A 25,140-nucleotide genomic window follows, 5' to 3' on the forward strand; every position below is an offset into this window, starting at 1 on the left:
TTTTTTTTTCTTCTTCCCCCCCCCTTTTCTCCTCGCTCCTTCCCTTCACCCCCATCCTCTTCTCCATCGCTTTACCCCCCCTCCTCGATTTCCCCCCCACCCTCTTCCCCCCTTTCTCGGTTGCATAATAATTAATGAGCAATCAAAGTGACTCTAGGCTGCAGAGCAGCGAATGGCACAAGTTCTCACCGGCTTAAGCCGCTGGAGCTTCTCAGGTGCAAATGGAAAAAATAAACAAATAAACAAACAACCGCGAGGACAGAAAAAAAAAGCCAAAAAAAAAAAAAAAAAAGAGCAAGAGGAAGAGCTGAGGCGGCAGGAGCGCGGTTAGAGCTGCTCGGCTCCGGAGAGGAGAGAGCGAAAGAGAAAGAGGCGCTGGGGAGAGGTGGGTCCAGGGCAGAGCAGGCGCTTCCCAGGGATGGCTGCCGAGGGATGGGATGGGTTTTCTCCTGCCTAAAAAGTCAGGTGCTAAAGTTCAGAACTTCTCAAGCACGTTTCTCTCTCTGCCTCTCTCTCTCTCTCTGCTCCTTCCCTTTCCTCTTTCTCGTTACAGGTGATCAAAGAAGAGAAACATCTGCAAAAGAGCGGAAGATACTGAGGGGATCTCACTTCGTAGAGATTTTTTTTCCCTGAGTTTGTTTGTTTTCTTTTTTTTTCCTTTTTTATTATATTCTTTTTTCCCCCTTTTTTCTCTCTCTTTTTTTTTTTTTTTTTTTTTTTGGAATCGATCGTTTATCACCATACCCCCCCCCTCCCTCCACTTTAAAACAAACCTAACCAGAAACATCCCCAAACTCGCCGAGCACTTTCCCCCCCCCACCCCCCCGCATCACTCCAGCACCGTCTCCCCCTCCTATCTCAAGCCCTCCGCGCCTTGCTGAGGAGGAGGAGGAGGAGGAGGAAGAGCAGCGGCGGAGCAGCGAGCGCGGAAGATGGAGGTCTCCACGGACCAGCCGCGGTGGGTGAGCCACCACCACCCGGCCGTGCTCAATGGGCAGCACCCGGACTCGCATCACCCCACGCTTGGCCATACCTACATGGACCCCACGCAGTATCCTCTCGCCGAGGAAGTGGATGTACTTTTTAATATCGACGGACAAGGCAACCCCGTCCCTCCGTATTACGGCAACTCCGTGAGAGCCACCGTGCAGAGATACCCCACGGCCCACCACGGTGAGTGTGTCCACCGAGACCCCCGGTCCCTGTCCCGGTTCCCACGGGTGGCCCCGCTCCCGGTGCCGGTGCCGGCGGCTCCGCGCTGCCCCGAGCCCCGCCGGGCCGGCTGCCGTCGGGCAGACCCTCTCCTGCCGGCGGGGAAACTACGTCACGGGTGGATTTTGGGGTTGGCTTATTGGAAATAATTCAAAATCCAAGCTTCCTTCCTTTCTTTCTCTATTTCTTTTTTACCTTTCTTTCTCTTTCTTTCTCTCTTCCCCTCTTTCTTTCTTTCTCTTTCTCTCTCTTCCCCTCTTTCCTTTCTTTCTCCATTTCTTTGTCTATCTCTTTCTTTATACTTCTTTCTCGCTTTCTTTCTCTTGCTCTTTCTTTCTCTCGTTTCTTTCCTCTGCTCGTTTTCTTCTCTTCTTCCTCTTGCCGTCTTTCTCTCCCCCCTCTCTTTTCTATCTCCTTTCCCCCTCTCTCTCGCTCTCCTTCTTTCTCTTTCTTTCCCCTTCATCTTTCTCTTGTTTTCTTCCTCTTTCCCTCTCTCTTTCGCTTTAGTCCGTGTCCCCCCACCTTCATTAGGTTAACAGTTAGGGTCTTCATACGGTGTTTAGTTTTTGCACGATTAAGCTGCTCTGGAGAAGAAAAGCAAGCTGGAGAGCAGGGGTGTGAAAACGACCCTGCTGTCCTCACGCTTGGGCTATTTTATTCGCACTTGGTGAGCTCGTTAGGCTCGGGTCGAAAGTTTTTGCACATGCACCCAGGGCCGCACCACGGTGTATGTTCAAAATAAGAAAGAATGAAAAAAAAAAAAAAAGAATCCCTTGGTGTAATGAGGTGTCAGACCCGGTGCGTTTTCCTGAGGATCCTGCAGGAAGGTATTGATCCGCAATGTGAATTTTGTTCCTGGGTCACAGCTTTTAGAAAGGAGGTGAAATACCTGGGGCCGATGGGGCCCAGGTCCACGGAGGGATGAGTGCTTTGGTGCCATCTTTTATGAGGAATCGGAGAGAGCCAGTATTTGTAGCTGGAGTTTACCTGTATGGTTACAAAACAGGGAAAAGACAAAAAATAAAAAAAAAGGATGCAAAAACCCCCAGATGCTGATTTGTGAAGCCGGACAGTGACCTCTGTCGTGGCGAAATCTAAATGCCCGAGGTTTGCAGTGGAAATCACCCCCAAATCAAGGAGAAAAAAGTGGGACGAGGGAGTGGAGATGGAGCCGAGCCGGGTTCAGGGGGCTGCTCCCAGCCCTCAGCTACTTGTTGAGTGCGAGTCTGCATTAGGCTCCGCTCAGTAACTGCATTGTTCTGCTATTAGTCCCTTTAAAACAATTATTTCTAAGGATCAGCAGCCTTTGTCCTTTCCTTCTTTTCTTTTCATTTCTTTTTTTTTTTTTTTTTTTCCCAATATATCAGCAGAAAGTGGAAATGCGGTCTCTCTGATCTAGCCTGAATATTATTTACTATGCTACTTCCTGGAGAAGATAATGAATCTTGACCCTTTCTATTCGTATAACCCACCTCCCCTTCCTTTTGAGCAGTTACTTTCAGTATTGTTCACAAATGTCTGGTACGGTGAAAACTAGCTTGGAGATTTTCTAGACACACACAAGCTCCCATGCAAACATACATGTCCACACTGCACCAGCTCTTTAACTCTCTGTGGCTCTCTAGATCTGTGTTTGCATCTCTCCTTCTGTATATTTAGCAGTCTCTATACACGTATCACGATACCTACAGAGGTTAAGGCTCTCCAGATGTCAATGCGTTTCCAGGGCTTTATTAGCAGGCACTAACTTGCTCTCTTCCAGTTGAATAACTGTGTTTTTCAGCTTACAGCGATTTGCTGAAGTTGCTGTGGATTTGGGTAGATTTGGTTCTTTGGATATATTTTTCTTTTTTTTTAGCAAGGGCAGAGATTAATTTAAAATATTAGGTGCCATCCATTAAGAATGTTTCTAGCCAAAGAAAAAAAGGTTTGACTGCGTAAATCTAGTGGTTTGGTGTTTTTTGTTTTCTTTTCTTTTTTTTTTTTTTTTTTTTTTTGCAAAGTCCAGGTCTGTATTTTAAAATACAAGTGAAGGGTGTCTTGCCATAAGAAGGGGATGGAGAGTTTCTTTTGAGACAGTTGGTACTCTCTGCGTGTGCCATATCGCCACGAAAAAAGCCGTCGAACATTTACGTGCAGCCTCATGGAAGAAAAAAAGCCAAACTGGGCGGTTTGCAAAGTTTATCATCAGCTCTGTTGGGAAGGTTATTATCACGTCTGTGGGCATCTTCTGGTCGTCTTCGTTCGGCCAGAATATTCCCAGGGTTTGTAGCCCACGGCTGCGTTCGGGAAATTATTTTCCAGCTAAGAGAAAAAAAATGATTTCTGCAGCCGGGGCTTGGCAATTTCACGCAGGATCTTCGCTTCAAAGTCCGCGTGGGATTGCCTGGAAGAGGGAGAGAGCGCAGCGGGGCTCGCCAAATTCCGTGTCCCAGGGCTGGCATCCCTGCTCGGGCGGTCCCGACCCGGAGAGCAGTTCCCGAGCAGGATCGGGGCTGCCACCTCGGGCTCTTGTAGCTTTTAAATTTTCATTTTTAAAGGGGAGTGGGCCTTGGCATCAGGTGTAATTTCGCCCGCTCCCCCCCCCTCCCCACTCGCCATGCTGAGCCCTTTGGGAAGGAGGAGGAGGAGGAGGAGGAGGGGAAGGGGGGGTACAGCCCGGCACCCCCCCGGCGGGTTTGCCGGGGTGGCAAAGGGAACGTAACCGGCTTTTCGCTGTGCTTTCTCCGAGCAGGGAGCCAGGTGTGCCGGCCCCCGCTGCTGCACGGCTCGCTGCCCTGGCTGGACGGGAGCAAGGCGCTGAGCAGCCATCACAGCGCTTCTCCTTGGAACCTCAGCCCTTTCTCCAAGACCTCCATCCACCACAGCTCACCGGGACCCCTTTCCGTCTACCCACCCGCCTCCTCTTCCACTTTATCCGCCGGCCACTCCAGCCCGCACCTTTTCACCTTCCCACCGACCCCTCCTAAAGATGTATCCCCGGATCCGTCCATCTCCACCCCCGGCTCCACCGGTTCCACCCGGCAAGACGAGAAGGAATGCATCAAATACCAGGTGTCCCTGGCCGATACCATGAAGCTGGAGTCCTCTCACTCTCGGAGCAGCATGGCCTCTTTAGGAGGAGCCACCTCCTCCGCTCATCACCCCATCACTACCTACCCACCGTATGTCCCAGAATATGGCTCTGGACTTTTTCCCCCCAGTAGCCTCTTAGGAGGATCGCCTACCGGCTTCGGGTGTAAATCGCGACCGAAAGCACGGTCAAGCACAGGTAGGGCTTTTTGGCTTCTTCATCCCCGTTTTTTTTGTTGGGAGAGGAAGCTATGGGGGGAAGCGGGGGGCAAAGGCATAGGGCTGAGCCCCCCCCCCCCCCCTCCTCCTCCTCTCCGCAGGCAGAGGGATGCGCACAAGCAGCCGGTGATGAAAGCAGCGGGGGCTGCCCCCCCCCCCCCGGGGGGAAGGGGGGGGACTTTACCTTCCACACAGGTTGCCCCCCTGGGTTTATAACCCAACTCCCCCCCTTGTCCAACCCCAAGCACGCCGGCTCAGGAGCCCAAACCTGTGTCCCCCCGCCCTTCCCCGTTGCCTCAGGTCTCCTGCCCCCCCCCCCCCCCCCCGGGGTAGGTGGGGGGGGGATCCGGCCCCCTCCGCCACCCCAAGCGCCTACGATGCGCTCAGCTGCGGCGCCTAAGGAGGAAGCGAAACCGAGGGAACCGCAGCATTAGTGTATCTCTCTGTATTTTAATAATGGTACTAAATCCCGGCCAACTTCCCCCGCCTGCCCTCCGCCTCGCTCTTCCCAGGGCCTCTTCCCATGCGGTGCCCGCAGATGCGGGGAGGGTTTTCCCTGGGGCGGTGGGAAGGGTCGGGGGGGGGGGGGGAAAGCTCGCCCACGCAGCCCCCAGCCCCATCCAACACCGTACCGTGGGCTTTGACCACCCTCAATGCGAGACCCCAAAAAGCATCCCCCCCCCCTCCCCCGGCCGCACAGCCCGGGGAGGAGCTGGGGGGGGGGGGTCCCCAGGGCTGTGCGCACCCCGCGGAAGGGGGGAGCGGAGTGTGTGTGTGGGGGGATTGCGCGGCTCCCGACGGCTGAAGGCTCCGGGTTTGGACGTTTGTGTGCACCGAGGGGTAGTGTGTGAGCCGAGGTTTGTGTATGTGTGTGTGCGCGCAGGGGAAAGGGCGATTAGTCAAAACTCTTTTTTTTTTTTTTTGTGTCTCTTTCTCTCCTTTTTTTTTTTTTTTTTTTTTTTTTTTTTTTTTTTTTTTCCGAGGAGGCTGCTGCAGGGTTGCCTGGCATGAATGAGATCAGTTTTCAGGGTTTTTCCAGGGTGACATTTACTCTGTCTGTCTGAGCAGGGACTGTCTCTATTTAGCTGATATGTTTGAGCTAATCCAATTATTTTCAGACTGCTGCACGCGACAGTTGCATTGTTTATCCAGCGCCAGGAACTTTAATAGAGTCCGGATGCGGTTAGAGTGACAAAAAACCCAGACCTGTATGTTTTGTACATGAAAGCAGGAGAGAGAGAGAGATGGAGTGAAACAAAAGAGAGGGACAGAGACTCAAACAGCCCCGGAGCGGCTGTCCCGTTTAACCGGAGGGGAACAAAACGACCGGGGTATTAACGGGAGCGGCTCCCCGCCTGGCCCCGGTACGGACCGGGTGCTGTGGCGGGGTAGGGACCGGTTTATTTTCGCCCCCGGTACAAGCCGGGGGGGGGTGATGTGCTCCCCCGGCCGCCCCGGTGCCCGCCGAGGCACCGGCTGCGCGGTATTTTCAAACCGTCTTGCCCCCCCCCCCGCCCCCCGCCTCTTGTTTTCCTTTTGCCACTTTCTGTTACTTTACCTTCTAGAGAGACATCTGCGGTTCCTGATAAACCAACCCCAGCAGCAACACCTTTTTTTTTTTTCTTTTTCTTTTTTATTTTTTTTTAAAGTTGATTTTAGCAAGCTGGGAAGCTCGCAGACAAAGAGGGTTAGTGCTGGAGGAAAAGGAGGGAGGGGGTGTTTTTGCAGGATGAAAGAGGGAGAAACGGCTGCGAAAGTCTTTTTTTTTTTTTTTTTTTTTTTTGGTGTTGGGGTGAGAGGAGAGGGGTTTAGTGCAAAGGCTCTGGAAAAACGGTTGCCGTTTGTGGTTAGGGCGCGGATGCCTCTTGCTCGAACACAGCGCGGGCTGGGGCAGCGGGGAGCCGGCTCTGCGCTGAGTTAGCTCTGCTCTGGCCAGCTGAGGTCTTCTGCTGCTCTTAGATGGGCTAGGAGTGTCATTAGGTGCAAGAAAAAAAAAACAAACAACAACCCAACAAACCAAACACCCAACAAAAAACCACTGAACCCTCTGAAAGTAGCTGAGAGGCATCCCTATCCCCCCCAGTTCCCTCCTCTGAGCTGGGAGCTGGTGGGCCGGGGGACACCCCCCCCACCCCTCAATAGCCAGGGAGAAGATAGAGAGGTGCCAAAAAGGAGAAGAAGAAGGAGGGAAAGACCTTAAGCAGGGCTCAGGCAGGCTCGGGGGCTGTTTGGGATCCCAAATATCAGGGATGGACCATCCGGCTGCAGATGCGGTGGGGAAGCCAGCGGGGTTTCCGCAAGTTGGGTGGTGGAAGCTTAATTGCAAATTAATCGATAGCGGATATTGGCAGAGCGGTTGCGTATTGGCTGGGGCCTGGGAGGTGTTTTGATTGTTGATCTGTGATTATTTTGAGGGTCCTTGATGTGGTTTGACCTGAGGCCAAAGGAAGAGCCCCCCCTCAGGCTCATGTACCCCCCCTGGGAGTTGGGGCAGTGCTCAAGGAGTGACCCCTGGGGTCCTCACACCCATCAGAAAGGGGGGGGCATGGACTTAAATTTGGTACCCATCCATCTGGGGAGGGTTGGAGGCTCCTTGCAAAGCCTGCCAAGGTTTGTCTGGTCTAGCAACATGGGGTCTGGAGGGCTGTAGAAGCCCTTAATCCAGAGGTGAGGGGGAATTTTTCACACCCCCCGCCCGCCAAAGGAGGGACCTGTGGGAGGGGTGAGAGCTTCTCCAGGGAGCCCCTCGAGCCACCATGGGGTTCGCGTTGTCATTGTCACCATCCTTCTTCCTTGCTGCTGGGACACAGGCCTGATGCTGCCTGTGGGGTGATGCTGGGGAGGGGGGACAGGATCAGGCCCCACCAGCCTTCCCCCCCCCCCCGCCCCGCCTGTGCCAGGGCTGTCGCTCAGCCATGGCCTTGGACCCTCGCGTGGTCATCCTGAGCTTGGAGAAGACTGAGGGGGTCTGACATGGCTGGGTCTCTCAGGGGGGTGGTTTGTTTTTTTTTTTTTTGGGGGGGGCAGGTAGGGTGTCCCCAGCCCCTTTCACCTCCACTTTCCCTAAGTGAACTATGTGCTCTCTTGTTTCCAGAAGGCAGGGAGTGTGTAAATTGTGGGGCTACCTCAACCCCTCTGTGGAGAAGAGATGGCACCGGGCACTATTTGTGTAACGCCTGTGGACTCTATCACAAAATGAACGGGCAGAACCGGCCCCTGATCAAACCCAAGAGAAGGCTGGTGAGTCTCCTTTTTTATTCTTTCTTTTTCCTTCTTCTGCAACTTTTGCTTCTTGTCTGCAGCTCGGGATGGACAGGGAAGCTCAGCCAGCTCCGAAATCTGGTCCCACTGCGTCAGAGGGCTGGGAGGGGGGGGATGCTCAGAGAGATGCTCCCAGCTGCTGTGGGCCTCAGTTGTCCGGTCCTCTTGCAAACTGCAAAACAGGTTAAAAAAAACAAGATCCAGGGCTTCTTGCAAACCAGAACTGAGTTTTCTCCCAGGTCGCAATGGGGCAGGTGCCTCCGCACAGCGCTTCTGGATGGCGACCCAAGGATGGTGGCTCTTTCCAGGGGCTAAAGGGCAGAGTAATCCTTTCCTAGTGACCAAAGAGATTATCAGGAGAACAGAAGATTTCTCCTGGGCTCTCCACGCTGCTGTGCTCCCCTTCCCAAGTGTGTCTCCATCCCCTTTGGCTGGCAGCGTCGTAGAGGGGGGACCCAAACTGGGTACCGGCCGCCACTGGGACACCAGCTGGACCTTGGTCCTGCAAAGGGCTTGGCTGATGGTCCTGGTGCTGCTTGGACCTGGTGTGGTCATTTGTCCCTGAGCCGTGTGGGTCTCAAATTGTGTCATTCCCCTCCGAGTCGGTGTGAGTGAGGACACAAGGCAGGGGATGGCAAAGCCTGGTGAGCGTGCAAAGCCGAGCGTGTGCCCGGGGCCGCAGGAGCTGGAGGGAGACGAAATGCACGGGTAAATATTTGAAATAATAGTTGCAAGCCTCGCAACTGTACTACGTACAGGCAGTACGTTACAGCATCCCCAGTGATCTATTTATGAATTTCCCTGGAAGCCACAAAAAGGTCTGGAAGCTGTGGGCATGGCTAATAAATGTGTTGAAGTATATTTGGCAAATAATCAGGCAAACCACAAGGGGAAAAAATATATCAAGCGGGGGAAAAAAATATGTTCCCTGCTTGGGAAGTTATTGAATGTTTCGAATCGAGGCACGTTTGGTTTCGTTAGGATTAAAGACGTGGACGGGCTCCTGGGGGCTGCTCAAAATGCGGAGGAAAAGCGGCTCTCGCCTCTCCGCGGAGTTTCTGAGCTGATGGACGGATCCGGTCGGGTGCGTGAGGCTTGTGCCCGGCACGGCCGGATCCTGCGGGCAGGAGAGGGGTGCTTCACTGCCCTCGTGTTCTCTGTGAAGATGCTCACGGCCTCGGTCCGGCAGCTCTTAGTCACGGATTTCAGCTTCCTCACCTGTGAGATGCCCGCCAAATTGGACCGGCTTTATTCCCACAGGCGCCGGGAAGCGGTTGCAGGATACGGCCCCAGGAGGGGTTACGCTGCAAGGGGCAGCGGCGTCAGCTCTGTCTGGCTGTGCGGGTTCTGAGGAAGATGCGGGTTTGCTCCTCTGCCCCCAAACTTCCCACGGGTGAAACCTCTCCACGCCTTCCTATATGGGCTTTTCCCATATAGGAAAATGTTGGTCTCCCTCACCTCTCATAGCCTTGTTAGAAAAAAGGAAAAGCTTTCTAGGGAGGGAAGTACGGGCTGGGATTTAAATTTTTTTAGGCAGCTCTCTTGTTCTCTTCTCCTCCTCCCCCCGGCCCTTCTGTCTTAAACACACACACCTCGTTTGCTTTTTTTATTTTTTTTTTTCCTCGTTCTCTCTTTATGTGTAAAGCTAACTTCCTAGGAAAAAGCTGCCGGATATCTGAGCCCTGGAGATAACTCCTAAACAACAGCTCCGTTTCCCCAGCCCAAACACACAGGAGCTTGAGCGTATCCAAACAAGCGGAGGGGGAGGCAGAATAGGAAAGCGGCTGGAAAAGGGGGGGAGAGCTTTCAAAAAGTGTCTGATGGAACCACGAAAGAATGTCCCGAGTCACTCTCAGCCCGGCACATGTAAAATGAACTATATAAATAAATACATTGTAAAAGGTCATTCTTGGGGGAAAAAAAAAAAAAAAGAGAAAGAAAGAAAAAAAGTAAAGAGAGACCTTGTCTTGCACAATCACTCCAATCCTGGGCATTTTAGTTAAAGTTTAAGTTACAAAAAGTTCCCGTTCTTTGAATGTGGCCTTTGCTAAATGGGAACTTTTGATTTATCTATATATTTTTGTTTTTTTTCCAGCACTGCCTGGAGAAAAGAGAAACATTTCCAATGCTGTTTGCATCTCTATTTATTTCCCTTGCTAACCTCCCCCCCAAAAAAATCAGAAGGCCCCAAAGCCGGGCCCGTGTTTGCATTTCGTGTGCATAGATGTAGATGTGCGCGCGTCTGTGGCTTGACTTGATCTTTCCTGACTTGTGAAGGCGAGCGGGCTGGGGAAGGCAGCGTGTGGATGGAGGCTCAGGGTGGGGATCCAGTGCGTGCTTCTCTCCCTCTGCCACAAGTTCCCTGCGTGACCTTGGGCTGGTTTTGTAGGCTCCGATCCCAGGCGCGCTGAAACTAATGAAAGGACTCCGATGGGTTGGAGAGAGAAGGCAAATAAATCCTTAGATGCTGAGAACCCAGCCCAAGCCTTTTTAAATTCAATGGGTGTCTTTGTAAGGGCTTCTTTTAGGGGAGATGGCTGGAGCTTTGCCGGCCGAGGGGGCTCAGACAGCTCTGCTTCATCTTGGGGGGAAGGTGGAAGGTCTGGAGATGTTGGCGGGGGGATCAGGAACAGGCAGGTGGTACCACACCACCACTCTGCTTAAAAGGTCTATGGCCCTCTCGGAGACCGCTCCTGTCCCCGTCGAAGCCAGCGGCAGCCAAGTCACTGATGTTGCTGAGATAAAACCTTCCTTTGGATTTTCTTCCTTTCCCTGTCCATGTGGATGCAGAGCTCTCCGTTTCCGTCTCCAGCCGTGCTGGTTTTGGAAAGGTTATAGCCAATTTCTCAGAAGGCCCATGGACGTGCAGTCTTATTTTCTGAAGCTAATGCTTGCAGCTTTGTGGGTAGCCCATGTAAATCCGGACGGTGAAAATGCCCCTTAATTAAGCATCGTTCTCAGTGCTTGGTTCCTCCTGCGCCATCCTCAACTCCAATTTCTCATCACTGCCAGTGCTTCTGAAGTTGTGCCCTCGCTCACATGCAACTGGGCCACGGGGTCTGGTCCTACAGATGATATGGGGCACCCTATTAGTCATCCCATTACTTACATGGCCAGGTTCGGGTCGGTGATTAGCGTCAGTGGATGCCATTGCTGGGAGCTTTTACAATAGCGTTATTATTCATTGTTTCCTGCCCGCTGCCGGTGTCTCCGGTATAAGTTGGTACAGCATAAAAGGTACAGTCTGGGACCGAAAGAGCACAGACTTTAAAATATTCAGCTAAGAACGCTGAATTTTTGTAGGGGAAACGCGGCAGATGGAAAAGGTTTCAGAGAAGACAGTGGATGTTGTGATTTATTCGTTTATTTAATGTCAGAGTTTGTTTGAAGGTAGCAAGGTGGTGACCAGGCGTGCCTTTTAAACACACTTGCCGTAAGAGAAATTACGGCGAGCGCCGTGTAGAAACCCCAAATATCTTCAAAGGGGATGTTTCCCCTGTGTGGGCTGAGTCAAATATCACTGGTTTTTAGAAATTTCCTTAGGCTTGATTTTTGGGTCTGATAAGGGCAAAGCTGCCACCGAGAGACTCAATCCAGCCTCTGAGCCATCCGTGCTGGCCGGCGGGAGCCGAGGGGGCCGAAACCTGCGGGCTCGTCCCCTGGGTCTTGGCGAGAGCCCGGCTCTACAAGCTGTTGTGTCCGTGCCGCGTTTGAAGCACGCGTATTAACCCGGTGATTTTGACGGGAACCAAATTTGGGGCTGTGGCATGGTCCGGGGGAGGACGGGACCGAGGCGTGTATGCGCATATCTGTTGGGGGCTCTGCCGTTCGTGATGGGATGCTTCAGCCTCTCCTGCCGGCACCGGGATTTTTGCAACCAAAGACCCGTGTGCCATTCCCAGCTCCTGCTTGTCATCAGCACGAAGTCAGCTAGAGGCCTCATCGGGCTTGAGATCAGCTTGTTTCACCGTGGGTTGTGGTCAGGGAAAATGGAACTGTCCCCACGGGCAGCTGGTGAGAGTCCCTTGCTGTCAGATCAGGAGCTCTGTGATGCTTCCCAATGCTCATGGGCATCGTATTATTTATTTTTCAGACAGTCCTTTTTGTCTAATTAAAAGAAAAAAAAAAATGCTACTCTACCTAAAACAAAACCAACCCGTCCTCTCCCCACCTACGCCACATTCAATTATGATTAAAATTGCAACATGACCTAACAAGAGTTGGTATTAACGCTAGCGCTGTGCCAGTGTCCATGTTTGCATTTTGGGTTTGTTGTACGGTATCCAAAGATGCGGTATTTTTTTTTTTTTTTAAATGTTGGATGTGCTACAGTGTGCGGCTGTGTGGGGTGAGGGGTAAATTTGAAACAGTAAGAGCACAAAAGAGAGCATTAAAGGCTCAGTTCTGCAAGGTGCCAAGCATTGCTATGATCTGGCAAATCGCTTAAGCACATGTTTTAACTTTAAGCACATGAGCAGACCCATTGAAAGCAACGCATTGGGATGAAATCAGAGCTCTGGGACTGTGTCATATTGATGAAGAAGAGATAGGACGGGGATCTAAAGGTCTTTTTTTTAGGAGCTGTAGGCACTTGCAGGCATGCAAACATGCATACGCGTTCACATAGAAGTCTGCAAACTCCTTTTCCTCCTTCAGTGGCAGAAGGACAACTTGTTTGCTAAAGTTACAGTTTTTAAATGATAAGCACAAATTCATCCATGTGAAAGAAGACCGACTTTGCTAAACTTGGCTTTGCTAAATCGTTATCACAGCTAACAAAAAAGCTTCTGTATACACCTTGACACGTAGACTTTTTTTCTTGTTCCTCCTCCTTTATGAAATGGTAAATTCTTCTTTCAGGCTCATTACCAATCCTTAAATAAACATGAAGGTTTAGGCTGCAAAAGGGTGTAATTAAAAAGTTGGGATTCTTGCTCTTTGCCACAGTGTTATTTCCGATCTGGAGCCCGTATCCTTTGAAGCTGAGCTGAATTTACGGGACCGGGCTGTGCTTGCGGTCGGACCCGGTGAGCAGCTGCCCACCAAACTCAGCGTGGGTCTCACCCGGCGCTCGCTGGAGCCGCCGTGACTCATGCCGTTGACTCCGACAATTATTAGTTCAGGCCCTGACTGCAGAATTAGACCCCTGGGGGGTCTGAGAGAATTAAGATGGAAAGACATGTTGGCATTTAAATAATATTTTCCCCTCTGGAATGGGCTGTGCCAGCGCTGCTAATTTTGATGAGTTCTATCAGAGGTTTAGCACTCACTTTTAGGATGCCCTTTGGCACCTGATTCAGTTCATATATAATTTGGGATTAAAGTACCTCGGGGATTTTTTTCAGAATTATTATTTGTTCTCACAAGCCAGTTTCTGGAGGCCTCTGCCGATGTGCGTCAGTCTTGCAGGGTTGATGTTTTCTTTCTCAGCTATTTTGCTGATTGCATCTTTTTTTTTTTTTTTTTTTTTAACACGGGTGCTTTTCTCTCTCTCCCTCCTTCTCTTCCCCTGTCTCCCCCTCCTTCCCGCAGTCTGCAGCCAGGAGGGCGGGCACGTCCTGCGCGAACTGTCAGACCACCACTACCACCCTGTGGAGGAGAAATGCCAACGGCGATCCCGTCTGTAACGCCTGCGGGCTCTACTACAAACTGCACAATGTAAGTGTGACTGTAACACTCAATAACGGGGCCTCAGTTGCGGTGCTCGGTGGTCCAAACTCTTGCTTGACTTAAGGATTTCCAGTCTTGGGTGGTGTTGAGATCTCCTTTATCCCTTTGGGGACCTTGGGGGTTGGAGCGATGAGTCGGCATCCCCTCAAACGTAGCTGATCCGACTTGGGGAGGTATAAAACAGGGCTGTCGGTGGGTAATGTTAGAGCTTTCCCATGCCTGAGCCAAGAAAGGAGGGGTGCACCAACACAGAGAGACATTATCCGCTGCTGATTGGGCTCAGTGCGTTGGAAAAGACAACACGCTGTCCTGCAAGCCGATACCCCTTCTATGCGTAGCTTGGTTCCTCCAGCAAATACAAAATCCGGAAAAAAAGCAAAATGTGCCAGCAACTATTTAGATCTTTCTTGGGTTTGTGGCTGCCTTTGTCCCGTCCCTCCACCCGTCCCCAAAGATGATTTATTTAGGTCTTGTGTTTGCCCCGGTTGACGCAAGCGATTCGTAAAGCAAAAAGGACTTGATTTAGTTAGCGGGTTGCAGAGTCTGCTCAACCTGTGATGTGAATTTTAAAGTGTCTGTCATGGAAGGGAAGGAAAAATGAAATGAAATGGCTGGCAGATTTAATCTAATATCTCCATGCAAAGCCAGCTTGCAGGAACCAGGAATATGTGCCCCAGGGAAAGAGCTAAAGGGATCTGAAAAGTCTTCTACTGAATAATACTGCTAATAAAGGAGTCTTAAAGCTACTCCTGTTACTCTCATTCCACATGTGGCATTAGAATAATTATTATGTCAGAAGAAGGAAAAGACTTTCAATTTCTCTGCTTTGATATCACTTTTTTTTTTCTTTTTTTTTTCTAGTGGTCCTTTGCTTTATGTTTGACTTAGAAATCTTGGGCTATGTTTTGCCCTCGTGCCCACCCACGCAAACACATCAAAGACGGATCGGGTTTCGTGGGGCATCCAACCCTTGTGGTGTCTCAGTCCCTTCCATTTGTTATTTCAAGCTCTTTGGTTTCTTGGGATGAGTAAACAAGTTTGGATTAAGTAGAAAAAAACCCCAACTAGGCTAATTTTTCACCTGTTCTGTGAGAGGCATCTCTCTTGGAAAAAAGGAAAATGTGTTTACCCTTTAGTGGGCAGGCGTCTCGGCAGGTTTTGAGTCCTATGTAGCAAGCAAAACTTGTCATCAGACTCTCAATGTGAGCACTGCAAACAAAGGGGTTGGACCTGCAGTGAAAGCTCTCAGAATATCACAAGAAAATGTTCTGTTTGCTATTTCCATGGCAAGAAGAGAGCAAGGTCAGCCAACTTCACTGGAGGAGCCTACGCTTGTGCTAAGTTTTTATTTTGGCCTTTTATTTTGGCCTGGTAGCCACCGGTGGTAGGACTTAAATCACATAGCTTGGGAGACCTATACCTGAGCTGCTTCCCCTGTACCCCAGCAAAGCCCTTCGAAGAAAATAGGCTCTTCTCGGGTGCCGTTGGTCGGACCTGATGGAGACACCTGTGTTTGCATGAGATGACTTGTACCCTTGAAGACGGTGTATTTTCTCCCCATGACGGCAAAAGGTGGCAGGATGATGAATTCAGATGTGTCTACCTGCAGCGTAGACATCTGCCTGGAGGAATCCCTCCTGAGGTGTCTAGAAAGGTGCCTGGGTGCCGGGGCTCTCCAGGAATGTGCCTGCAAGAGCACATCCTTTTCTTTTTCACACTAACGTTGTGAACCTAGTTGGCCTGAACTGACCCCTAGATCCAACTGTTTAGGGAAACTCCGATCCGGCTGTGAAATTTGCGACATGGGGCAGGCCTTGAGCACATTGGAACCATTTTCATATTCATTAAAAACACCGACAGCTGCTTAAAAGCTCAGCACAGCTACTTAGCAAAGTCAAGTAGTATCTTGCCTTATGAGCAAGTCGATTAATGGGACCTGCTTAAATGAAACCCCTAGAGGACTGAGATACTGTGTGCAACAATAGAACTAGGCAAGGATACTAAAATCTGGCTACGAATGGGTAAATCCTTTTGTTTTTACTTTTTTAAGGTGATGCTTAGTTATTACTGCAGTGAGAAACAGGCAGCATCGCGGCTGATAGTCCTTGAACATTCCACCCTCAGCTTTAAAGGTCCACAAAGGCAGAGCATTGGAGCATTACTCTGCAGCCCAAATGGCTTTAGAGGCTGTGACTGTGAAGGCCACATTGTGCTTCGGAAGCTAAATAGGAGTGAGTTTTTTGTGACCGGTGGTAAGGCGGTGGTAGCTTCAAGGAGATGCCTTCTCTTTTTGGCTGCTGAGACGCAGGACCTAGGGAGCTGTGCTAATTGCCTGGTGGGTTGCACCAGCATCATCCTTTAATCAGCTCAAGGCAGGGAGGAAGTTCGGTGGTTGCACGTGGACAAGGTTCCTCGGCTGATACAAATTGGTCTGGTCTGTTAAAGCGCAAGACTTTTTTGTGTAGGCTGCGGTCCTGCTCCCTTTGTGTATCTTATCTGCATCGGTTCTCCATCAGGAGAGGTGTCAGAAATAGAGAGGCTCATCGTAGCACGTCCCTCCCAAGCAGCTGAGTGTTTCAGCACCGACGTTGCGTCAATGCCAGTGGAAGGTCTTCGGTCACCCGGAAGGTGCCTTCACCTTGTTTCAGGCTAGTTTGTAGCAAATTCCTGGCTGCTTTTTTACATCTCCCCCCCGCTTTTGTCTTTTCTTTGGGTTTAATGAATTTTTCTTGGACCTTCAGATCATTAGGGTATTTTAATGGATTGATCTGAAGATGAAACTTATCCAGTTTTTAGGTCCACACTGGGAACGATTGCAGTGAAAAGGCTATCTTTTTCGTGGGGCTATATCAGTTTGTTTTACTGTTGATTCCCACAGCTTAAGCAAACCCATTTGTCAGTAGGATATAAGCAATAATCATAATAGTCTTGGGGTGCATTTAGTGAAGCTGCTGGCATTTCTCCCACTGACTTCAACAAGAGCCGGCTCCATTAACACCAGTATTAACAATGACTAATATTTCACATTGATACGGTGCCTTTCATCCTGTGGCATCCCAGAGTGCTTTCTAAGATACAGCCAGCCTGGAAGATTAACCCAACATTGTAATGACTATGTCTGAAGGATAAATCCGCTTCAGTGACAGGACCTTATTGAGGTCAATGGCAAAATCCCATTGTCTTCAGTCAGAGCAAGATCAGACCTATAATGTTTAAGACTATCCCCTGGATTTGATCTGTTGAATGTGAGGGTCTTGTCCTTGTTATTTTAGTCCTTCTTAGAAGCGGGATGAACCTTCACTCACTTCAGGGATGGATGGGAGTGTACCTTGCTGTAGGTGCACAGAAGATTGGCCTGTGCCCGTAGAAATGAGTGAGTTGCCATTGTTTTTGGTAAAAGTCCTGAGAAATGGCCTCTATATTTCACAATATCCTAAAGCAGGGCTATGCGTCCCGAGAGCAGAGCAGTCGGTGCTTTGCATATGATAAAACAAAGAGCATAATTCCTGCCCATAATTAATTGGCTCCATCTGAAATTAATGAATTTCATATACATGCATTGGGCTGGTTTAATTTTAATTTAGCATGTGTTTGTCATTTTTATCATAATGAATTTTCATGGAGAAGGTCTTCCCTCTGGGTCTCTCATTTCTCTACCCCAGAAACCGAGATGGGTCCATGGCTTTGATGTTTTGGAGATCGCTTCAACTCTGCTGTGACTGCCCTTTGAAATCACTGGAAAAATTTTCCAGCTTGCTGCTGTGACTGTGCTGGTCTCACTCTTCCTGACATTTATGCATGTCCTTATCTGTTTGGCACTTGGGTCAGGTACCTGCTAGGAGGGTGAGACCACACACGCCGGGATGATGTGTCCAGCTAACAGCTTGGATGGCATCTCTGACCCCAGTTGCGGGGCTGGCCATGGCTTTGTCACCATCCTGAGCAAAACTGGTATTCCCATCCTTAAGTTTCACATCAAATCATGGCCCGGGGCAATCTGTTCTTAACGACTGAATGAAACATGAGAGACGTTGCTTTGAGGACGTGGTCATTGTCCTGCAGGACACGACACCGTGCTACACAGGGTCAGGACCCCGTGCTTGCTCTAAGAGGCAGCACGGTCCCAGTCCCAGCACCAGTCTGTCGTCGCTTTGCCACCGCCAGCTCCTGAGCTTGCACCTTTGCTGCTTCACCTGGAAATCAATTCTGCCTGCCCCCGAGCCTTGGTGTCACGATGCAAATCCTCGTTAGGAGCTGGGGAGGCTGGGGCTCGTGTGTGCCTCCCCGGATCTGAGCCGGACTCATCGGGGATCGAGACTTCCAGGTCTCCTCTAGTGTCGCTGCCTGGTGGGGCTCACCTGGGGCTGCCTCCTGGCTTTGAACTTGGGCAGCATGTTCCTGTTGGCTGACTTAAAACAGGCCAGGCAAAGATTTCCCAGCCCGGCCATCCAGCTGGAGCAACGGGCCCTCCTTGTGTGTGTATCCCTATTCCGTCAGCGAGGACAGGAAGCCAGGCAGGCGGGTGATGGTGTATTTAAAGCCCGTGACATTTGAGGTTTTTGCTTGTTGCTGCCCCAGGGCTGTTGTTGGGCTGTGCATGGGCAGATTCCTCCTTCCTACCTTTAGCAAGCAGGGCTGATCCCTCCGGTTCCCTTTTTCCAGAGGTAGAGGAATCAGTCTTTTATTCACCCATTTTCAGGATGAGGTGAAGTTTCTTATCGCTGTTGGTACAAAGAGCCTGGAGTCACTAATTCAGACTGGGATGATGAACTTTGGGATGCGTAAACTGGAGCAGATGAGCTTGGTCCTTCCTCTCCCCGTGCCTCCATCCCCACATGTAACAGGGAGCTATTGTATCCCTGCCTCCCCGGGGAGAGAGATCCGTGAATGATACCCACGCTGCGGGGAAAGGCACCAAGCAGTGGCTGATGAGCAAGAAGTGAAACTTTGCTGCGATCTGGAAGAAGGGAGTGCTTTGTCCCTTGCACTGATTTAAGATCTTATGGCTGAGGATCTGTTCAGGACCCTTGCAGGAATCTCTTTTCATTGTCCTTCACCGGGGTTGAGGCGGTAGTTGCCGGTGGATAGCAGATCCATTTTTTCTCCCTTTTCCCCCTCTTGCAGAATATCCATCAGCATTGCCGTGTGCTCACATTTATTATGAAAAGTGGTGTTCAGCCCTTGGGGGGTTTGCTGGGCTCTCCTGTCTTCTGCTGTGGGTGAAATTCTGCAAGTGCAAGACCTGTGTAACTCCTCATGTAGGCTCCCAAGTCCAGATTTTTAAGGATGTTTATGGATACTGGATGCATAAAACCCTTCCCAAGTGTGGTCTTCAGGATTTCACGGCACCTGTGCTGATGCATGTTGTGGTGCTGGCTCCCTATGCAGCAACAGGAGTTTCTTACAGGAGGTCCAACAGACCTTTTGCTACCATTTCCTAACCCCAGTGGGTGTATGGATGGTCATTGCTGCTGTGTATATATCCATGCAGGAGAATTTAATACTTAGGTTTTTAACAGATATGCCTGCATGCAAGTAGAAAATGATCTGCTGGGCAGCACAGATACCTGTTTCAGGCCCTGCCAAAAAACTTGGAAGGCTTTAGAAATAAAATCGCATTGGCTAAAGTAAACCCGAAAGGAGGGTCAGAGCAAAGTCTTTCCAAATAAGAAAAATAAGACAAATACCTGTCGCTTTTGTGAAGAGTTTGCCCAGCTCCCTAATGCCACTGTGAGAGTTTGAGACCCCTTGTAGCACTGAAATCCCAGCAGCTCTTGCAGCTAATGGTTTTAGATCAGTCAGGAAGCCTCGGGGTGAGACTGTGTCTGCGGGGAGTATTTCAAGGTGATAATGATTGGTTTCGTTCCTAAACACGGTGCAATTACCTAATGTGCAGATAGCTGAAATTTTTCAGCCGCCGTGAGTTATTTGGGTATGTTTTGCTCCTGTGAGGCTCTGCTAGCAATTTTATGTCACCTTGTGTTCAGAAATTTCAACGGAACTTGGGATTTCCTGGTGGGATCTGAATTTCGGGATGGGGGGAAGAGTTTGTGTAGCCGTGGCACACGGGGCGTACAAGGGGAGGAGGGGGGCTGCTGGCTGTTCAGCTGGTCCTGGGCACATCCCTGGGACTGACGGGCATGGGGTACACGAATCCCGTGGTGATTTGGGGAGAAGGGATGGAAGCACAAAAAAAATAATTGATTTTTGTTTAGATTAACAGACCCCTGACTATGAAGAAAGAAGGAATTCAGACCAGAAACCGAAAAATGTCTAGCAAATCCAAAAAGTGCAAAAAGGTCCATGACAACCTTGAAGACTTTCCCAAGAGCAGCTCCTTTAACCCCGCCGCCCTCTCCAGACACATGTCCTCCATCAGCCACATTTCACCTTTCAGTCACTCCAGCCACATGCTGACTACACCGACACCGATGCATCCTCCATCCAGCCTCTCCTTCGGACCTCACCATCCTTCCAGTATGGTCACTGCCATGGGTTAGCGAGAGACTCCCCTGCTGAATGCTTACGGTCTCAAAATGAGATTTACTTTATATACTTGCATTTTTGCAGGCGTGTGGTTATGGGTCTGACGTCCCGAATCAAATGGGAGGGGGAAAAAAACGAATTAAAAAAAAAAAAAGTTATCTGAAGGCGTAAGAGAGAAAAAAATAAAAAAAAAAAAACCCAGAAAAAAACTACAAAAAGCACAAAAAAGGAAAAAAAAAAGAAAAAAAAGAGAAAAAAGTTAAAAAAAAGGTTTTAAAAAAGTGATGTTTGCCACTTTTTAAAGGAACTCACTATGGCGTCTATGTATTCTTACCCACTGAATCTGGATACCATTTGTGAATAAGCCATTCAGAACTTGCATTCCCTATTGGACAGGATCTCTAGTGCTGTGAAAAAAATAAAATAAAATAAAATAAAAACCGCTGAACATTGCATATAACTTATATTGTAAGAAATACTGTACATTTGAGGAAGACTTTATTGCATCTGGGGAGCTGTAAAGAAAAAGGCATGAAGGACTCCGAGAGATTTTTTTTTAAAGGAAAAGAAAAAAAAAAAGAGGACGGGAGGACAATTTAAAAACCAGAAAAACAAACAATGCAGACCAAGAGGAAACGCGGTCTTACGAACAAATGGACCAACTGCCAGTCATGTCTTCTCCTTTTATTTTATTTTTATTTTGGTTTTTTTTTGTTGGTTTTTTTTTTCGGTTTCTTTTTCATTTCCGGGGAGGGGGAGGGGGCTGGCTAGAACGGTTTTGATGATGCATTAACTAACTAACTAACTAACTAAATAACTAAATAAATAAAACCTGTAGGGAGATCATTCATTTCGGGCCACAGGCCTTTTACATAGGAAGTACCAATGGTGTCAGGCAATCAGTGTTAACATGCGGACATTGCCAACAAGGGGTTTTCAGATAGCCATTCTCCAGGTCTATATGCATTGTGAACAAGTTCCTGTAATTGTTGTTTGTATGTATAATTCAACGCACCAAAATAAGAAAGATGTAGATTTATTTCATCCTATTATACAGACTGAATGGTTGTACAAATTTATTTACTGCTAGTGATAAGACCTGCTTTTTTTGTTTTGTTTTCATATTTTTTCCTCCTTTTTTTTTTTTTTTGGAGAATAAACTAGATTAAATTCTGTTGACTTAAAAGTGTTTTGTACTTGGGGGTGGGAAAGGGAATATGTTTCTTTCTTTATTATTATTAATATTATTATTATTATTATTATTATTATTATTTTAAATTTGTTTTGGTGGTATTTATTACTTAGTTACCACGGGTATGGGAATGTGTGTCTCTGTGCTCATGCTGACAGCCAAAGCAGTGTTTGCGGTGGCTTGATTAAAAAAAAAAACAAAAAAAACAAAAAACCAGAACAAAGGAAAAAAAACCCTGAAAAATAAATGGACTGCATGTTAGTGTAACCCCACTGTCCGGTGTGTGCTCCCTGTCCCTCGAATTGCAGCCTAGCCACTGCCCCCGCCTAACGTCGGGCTTCCACGTGGGATCGGTCCCTTTTTGGTCTCAGTCAACCACGGCCACCGCGGTGGCAAACCTGTGTTGAGGACAATTTGGGACTGGGATAAGTGCAAAGGTACATCAGGGTCCTTATGATCCTGGCTACTTTTTGGACAGTAGTAGGAAAGACCCCGAGACTTTAGCTAGGAGCTGGAAAAGCGCTTTCTGCTCTGCCCCATTGGGTACTCAGCGGTATAATTCGATGGTCTACAGTTGAGCTCTTGACCTGAAATCAAGATGGAGCAGACCCTGTCCCTGTGCTTGGAGGAATGGGCAGAGCCTGTTACAAAAGGCTGGATTTCATGGTAGATGGAGGACAATTCCTCAAAATTCAAAGGCCATCAGCCAGCCCCTTCCTGCAAGAGTTTTCTTTGAAATAATGCCATTTGTATTAATATTATTATTGTTAATAGCAAAGTTTGGCTCTTATAATTTGCTTTCTGATGGTTTAATCCTTAGGAATCGGTCCTCCTTTTAGTCTTCAGTATTTACTCTTCTAGCTTCTTTATACCATCAAAAGGGTTGGGCATTTACTTTCCAAATGAAGGGTTCAACTTCTTATCACCCCACTCCATTTGCTGGAGATTTAAGCATGGTGTGATAAGACAGAGGTTGCCAAGGCTGTGAGAAAATGCTTAAAAAACGCCAAACAAAAACCCAACCCCCAAATGTAAAAACCTCCACAGACATGACCTGCAAATGAATTTCCTTTTTTTTTTTTTTTTTTTTTTTTTTTTAATGTGGAATGAAATAACTGAGTTCCTTCACCCAGAAATACGTGTACTCCTGCCTTTCAGTGCCAGGTGGATGGAAAAATATCACCATACCTGTCAGACGCTATTTTGAACCCACTTTCTCTCGTGTGATAACCGGAGAGGGTAACAGTGGCGTGGTCTAATCTTCTGCAGGATGGCTCACATGAGTAAGGATGTTTCATGAAAGAAAACCCACTTTGAAACTTTCAGGATGATTATACAGAGGTCAAATAGTCATTTGATTTGGGAATGGGGGAGGAAGGGAAAAGGATTGACCTTTATCTGGGCTTTTTCTCCCCTGTTTCAAAATGAACCTAGTTAAACTATGTCTACCAAAAAGGAGGATTTAACAGATGTAAGCAGAACAGGCAGTAATCGTTTTGTAATGTTGTATATTCTTTCCTTTTTTCTCTGTTGACAAAAATGTGTAAAAAAAGTCAGAACAAATGGCACACATTTAAAATCTTATGTTAATCACCTTTCTGCTTTCTCAATGAATATTTTAAGCATAAAGACTAAATGTCGAAATAAAACAGAGTGAAGAATTACTGAGATGCAAATGAAGATCTTGTTGGCTCCTAATTAATCATCTGCGAAATATAAAGCTATTTTCAATTAGTCTGACAAATCAAAGGAAATAATCATCTTTGCTGATATTAAGCTTGAGAGATTATTATTTTTTAATTCGTGATGCTACAACCTTTCCCTCCTTTCGCTCATCAACAGATTGCAGTTGGACTAAGATATTGATTCCAAGACCTCAGCCATGATGAAAATTAGAGGAGGATTTGCACGGCAGTGTTTTGCACTCGTCTGTTACTGTGGTTTCATCTTTCCATTTGCTTTAGAGGGAACTGGTTCCTGAGTTTCTTGCTCTAACTTTTTTTTCTAAAAACTGGAAACGCCTTCTCCTTGCAGTTTCCTTCTGATGTTGTTTCATAGGTTTTAGGGGCATTGAGTGAGATGAAGCAGGATTGGGGCCAGATCAGAGAATGAGCATCCAGAGAAGGACACAAATGGAAACACTCTGTCTGCATATACTCCAGGAAACACACGCAGTTTGTCTAGAGAGTTCTTACATTAATTATCTTATATTCTGATGTCAGGAGCAGGAATAATAGGATCTCTCACATCACATACCCCCTGATTACTGCCTGAGGTGCTAAACTAACATGAGTGGTCTAGCAGTTTCTCAGTTATGTTTTCTTTTCTTTTCCCAGAGCAAATATTCCAGAATTTTAATGTCTTGAAGGGTTTTGTTTGTTTGTTTGCTTTTGGGTTTTTTGGTTTGGTTTGGTTTGGTTGGTTTGTTTGCTTGTTTTGTTTTTTTTTTTTTTTTTTTTTTTGTTTCTTTCCTTCCCTTTAACACAAGAAAAATCTGGTTTACAGAAAAGGCTGAGAACTGTTGTTCTTGGGCAAACATCTTGTGAATGGTGACTCTGCCTTTCTTCATTTCTGAAATTGCAGGGAAGAGTTGCTGATAGGCAGGTTGGAGCAGGAAAGTCCTCTGAGTCACGGCTCTACTTCGATAATCTATATTGTGCAGAAAACACCATGGAAGTCATTAGTGGCGTCAAATCTTGTGGTCTTTTTGCAGGCAAAATGCCTTCTGGGAATGTGAGTGAGTAATTGCCGCTGTGCTGATGTGACCGTGGTAACTATATTTTACTCATGATCCAAACAAAAGTCCATTAACATCGGTGGAAAGATTCTTAAAGAGTAATGCAATAAGACTTGAATCAAGACCTCCTAAGTATTAATTTCAGTGTTATCACCTTGATTTATCTGCTTTAGTTAACTTTTCAGCTGCATTGGTCCCATGTCAGGATACATGTGTGCACACAGACACACGCGCGATATTGAAGGCATATTTTTAAGACTACTAAGCTCAATGCGTCAAGGTTGAAGAAACGAGAAATGCTGTAATTAACACAATTTGCAAAACTTTAATTTTTCTCCTATGCTTTTGAATTATGAGTTGTCTTAGGATGCATGCAGACCTGCATTTATGTTCAGATTAGCAGTGTGTTTTTGAAGTGACTTCCCAATAGTTCCACCTTAGGGTGACGAGATTTTACGTTGCATCATGGTTTCCTTGGACCTCCACCTAATATGCTACTACACTGTTGGGAACTCAGGCCACAGGGCCAGACTAAAACTACCCTGAAGCAACCCCCCAAAATATGGTCTTTGGGTGCTCAGCACAGATTGTTTTTCCCTCCAGAATCACTCCTATTGCTAGTGCACACATTGCCACAAACCGCATGTTCTCATACTCCTTTTTGGTCACAGAGACTCCCAATTCACTCAGGACTGGCTGTAGTCTGGGGAAGAATTGGGTGGGTGATGACGGGACTGGAGGGAACCTGTCTTGTTTTTTGCCGAGTTTGGGAGGTGTTTGGGATAACAGACCAGAAGAAGTTCTTACAGAAAAAAACTGTAAAGTGAGCCTTAAAAAGTGTCATATTTATCCCGACCTCTTTCATAGAGGTTCTATATGGCATTGGGAAACTCAATGCAGTCTTGTCACATGGGGACAGCCACTAATCGTGTGATCATCCTTTTTGGGGATGCCTAGTTTCACACCCTGAAGTCTGCTTTGCAGTCATGTTCAGTGCTCTCAGTGGTATTTTAAGCCAGAGGATCTCGTGCCTGTATTAATCCTGCAGAATACCAAATTCTTTAAAAATACGGGGATTATCTCAACCTGAACTGCAAATCCAGTGCTTCATTTCTTCCACCTCCTCCCATCCCCAAATCTGGAGAAGAGATAATAACTCCTTCTCTTCTCAAAGATGTGTTGTGAAGATAAATCCATCACTTGTGAAGTGCTTGGATGCAGGCTGATGAGCATCATGGAAAACCCGTCAGCTTCAGCAGGTCTGCAGGAAGGAAGGCGTGATGAGTAAGCA

At 48.0% G+C, this 25,140-nt stretch overlaps 1 protein-coding gene across 4 annotated transcripts in view; it reads left to right on the forward strand.

Annotated features, from left to right (window-relative positions):
• Nucleotides 1–20,565, forward strand: part of GATA3 (GATA binding protein 3) — a 29,112-nt gene extending 8,547 nt beyond the window's left edge. The window contains exons 1-6 of one of the 4 annotated variants that reach the window (XM_030015429.2): nt 135–385; nt 554–1,173; nt 3,947–4,483; nt 7,598–7,743; nt 13,297–13,422; nt 19,650–20,565. In XM_030015429.2, coding sequence (XP_029871289.1) covers nt 933–1,173; nt 3,947–4,483; nt 7,598–7,743; nt 13,297–13,422; nt 19,650–19,934 — 1,335 coding nt within the window. In that variant the 5' untranslated portion in view covers nt 135–385; nt 554–932 and the 3' untranslated portion in view covers nt 19,935–20,565. Of the gene's footprint in view, nt 1–134; nt 386–455; nt 1,174–3,946; nt 4,484–7,597; nt 7,744–13,296; nt 13,423–19,649 lie in introns of those variants that run through there. The other 3 variants (XM_030015428.2, XM_030015431.2, XM_030015430.2) reach the window with 3 other exon arrangements.
• Nucleotides 20,566–25,140: the final 4,575 nt, after the last annotated feature.

Source organism: Aquila chrysaetos, chromosome 5, assembly GCF_900496995.4.
Source record: "Aquila chrysaetos chrysaetos chromosome 5, bAquChr1.4, whole genome shotgun sequence".
NCBI lineage: Eukaryota > Metazoa > Chordata > Aves > Accipitriformes > Accipitridae > Aquila > Aquila chrysaetos.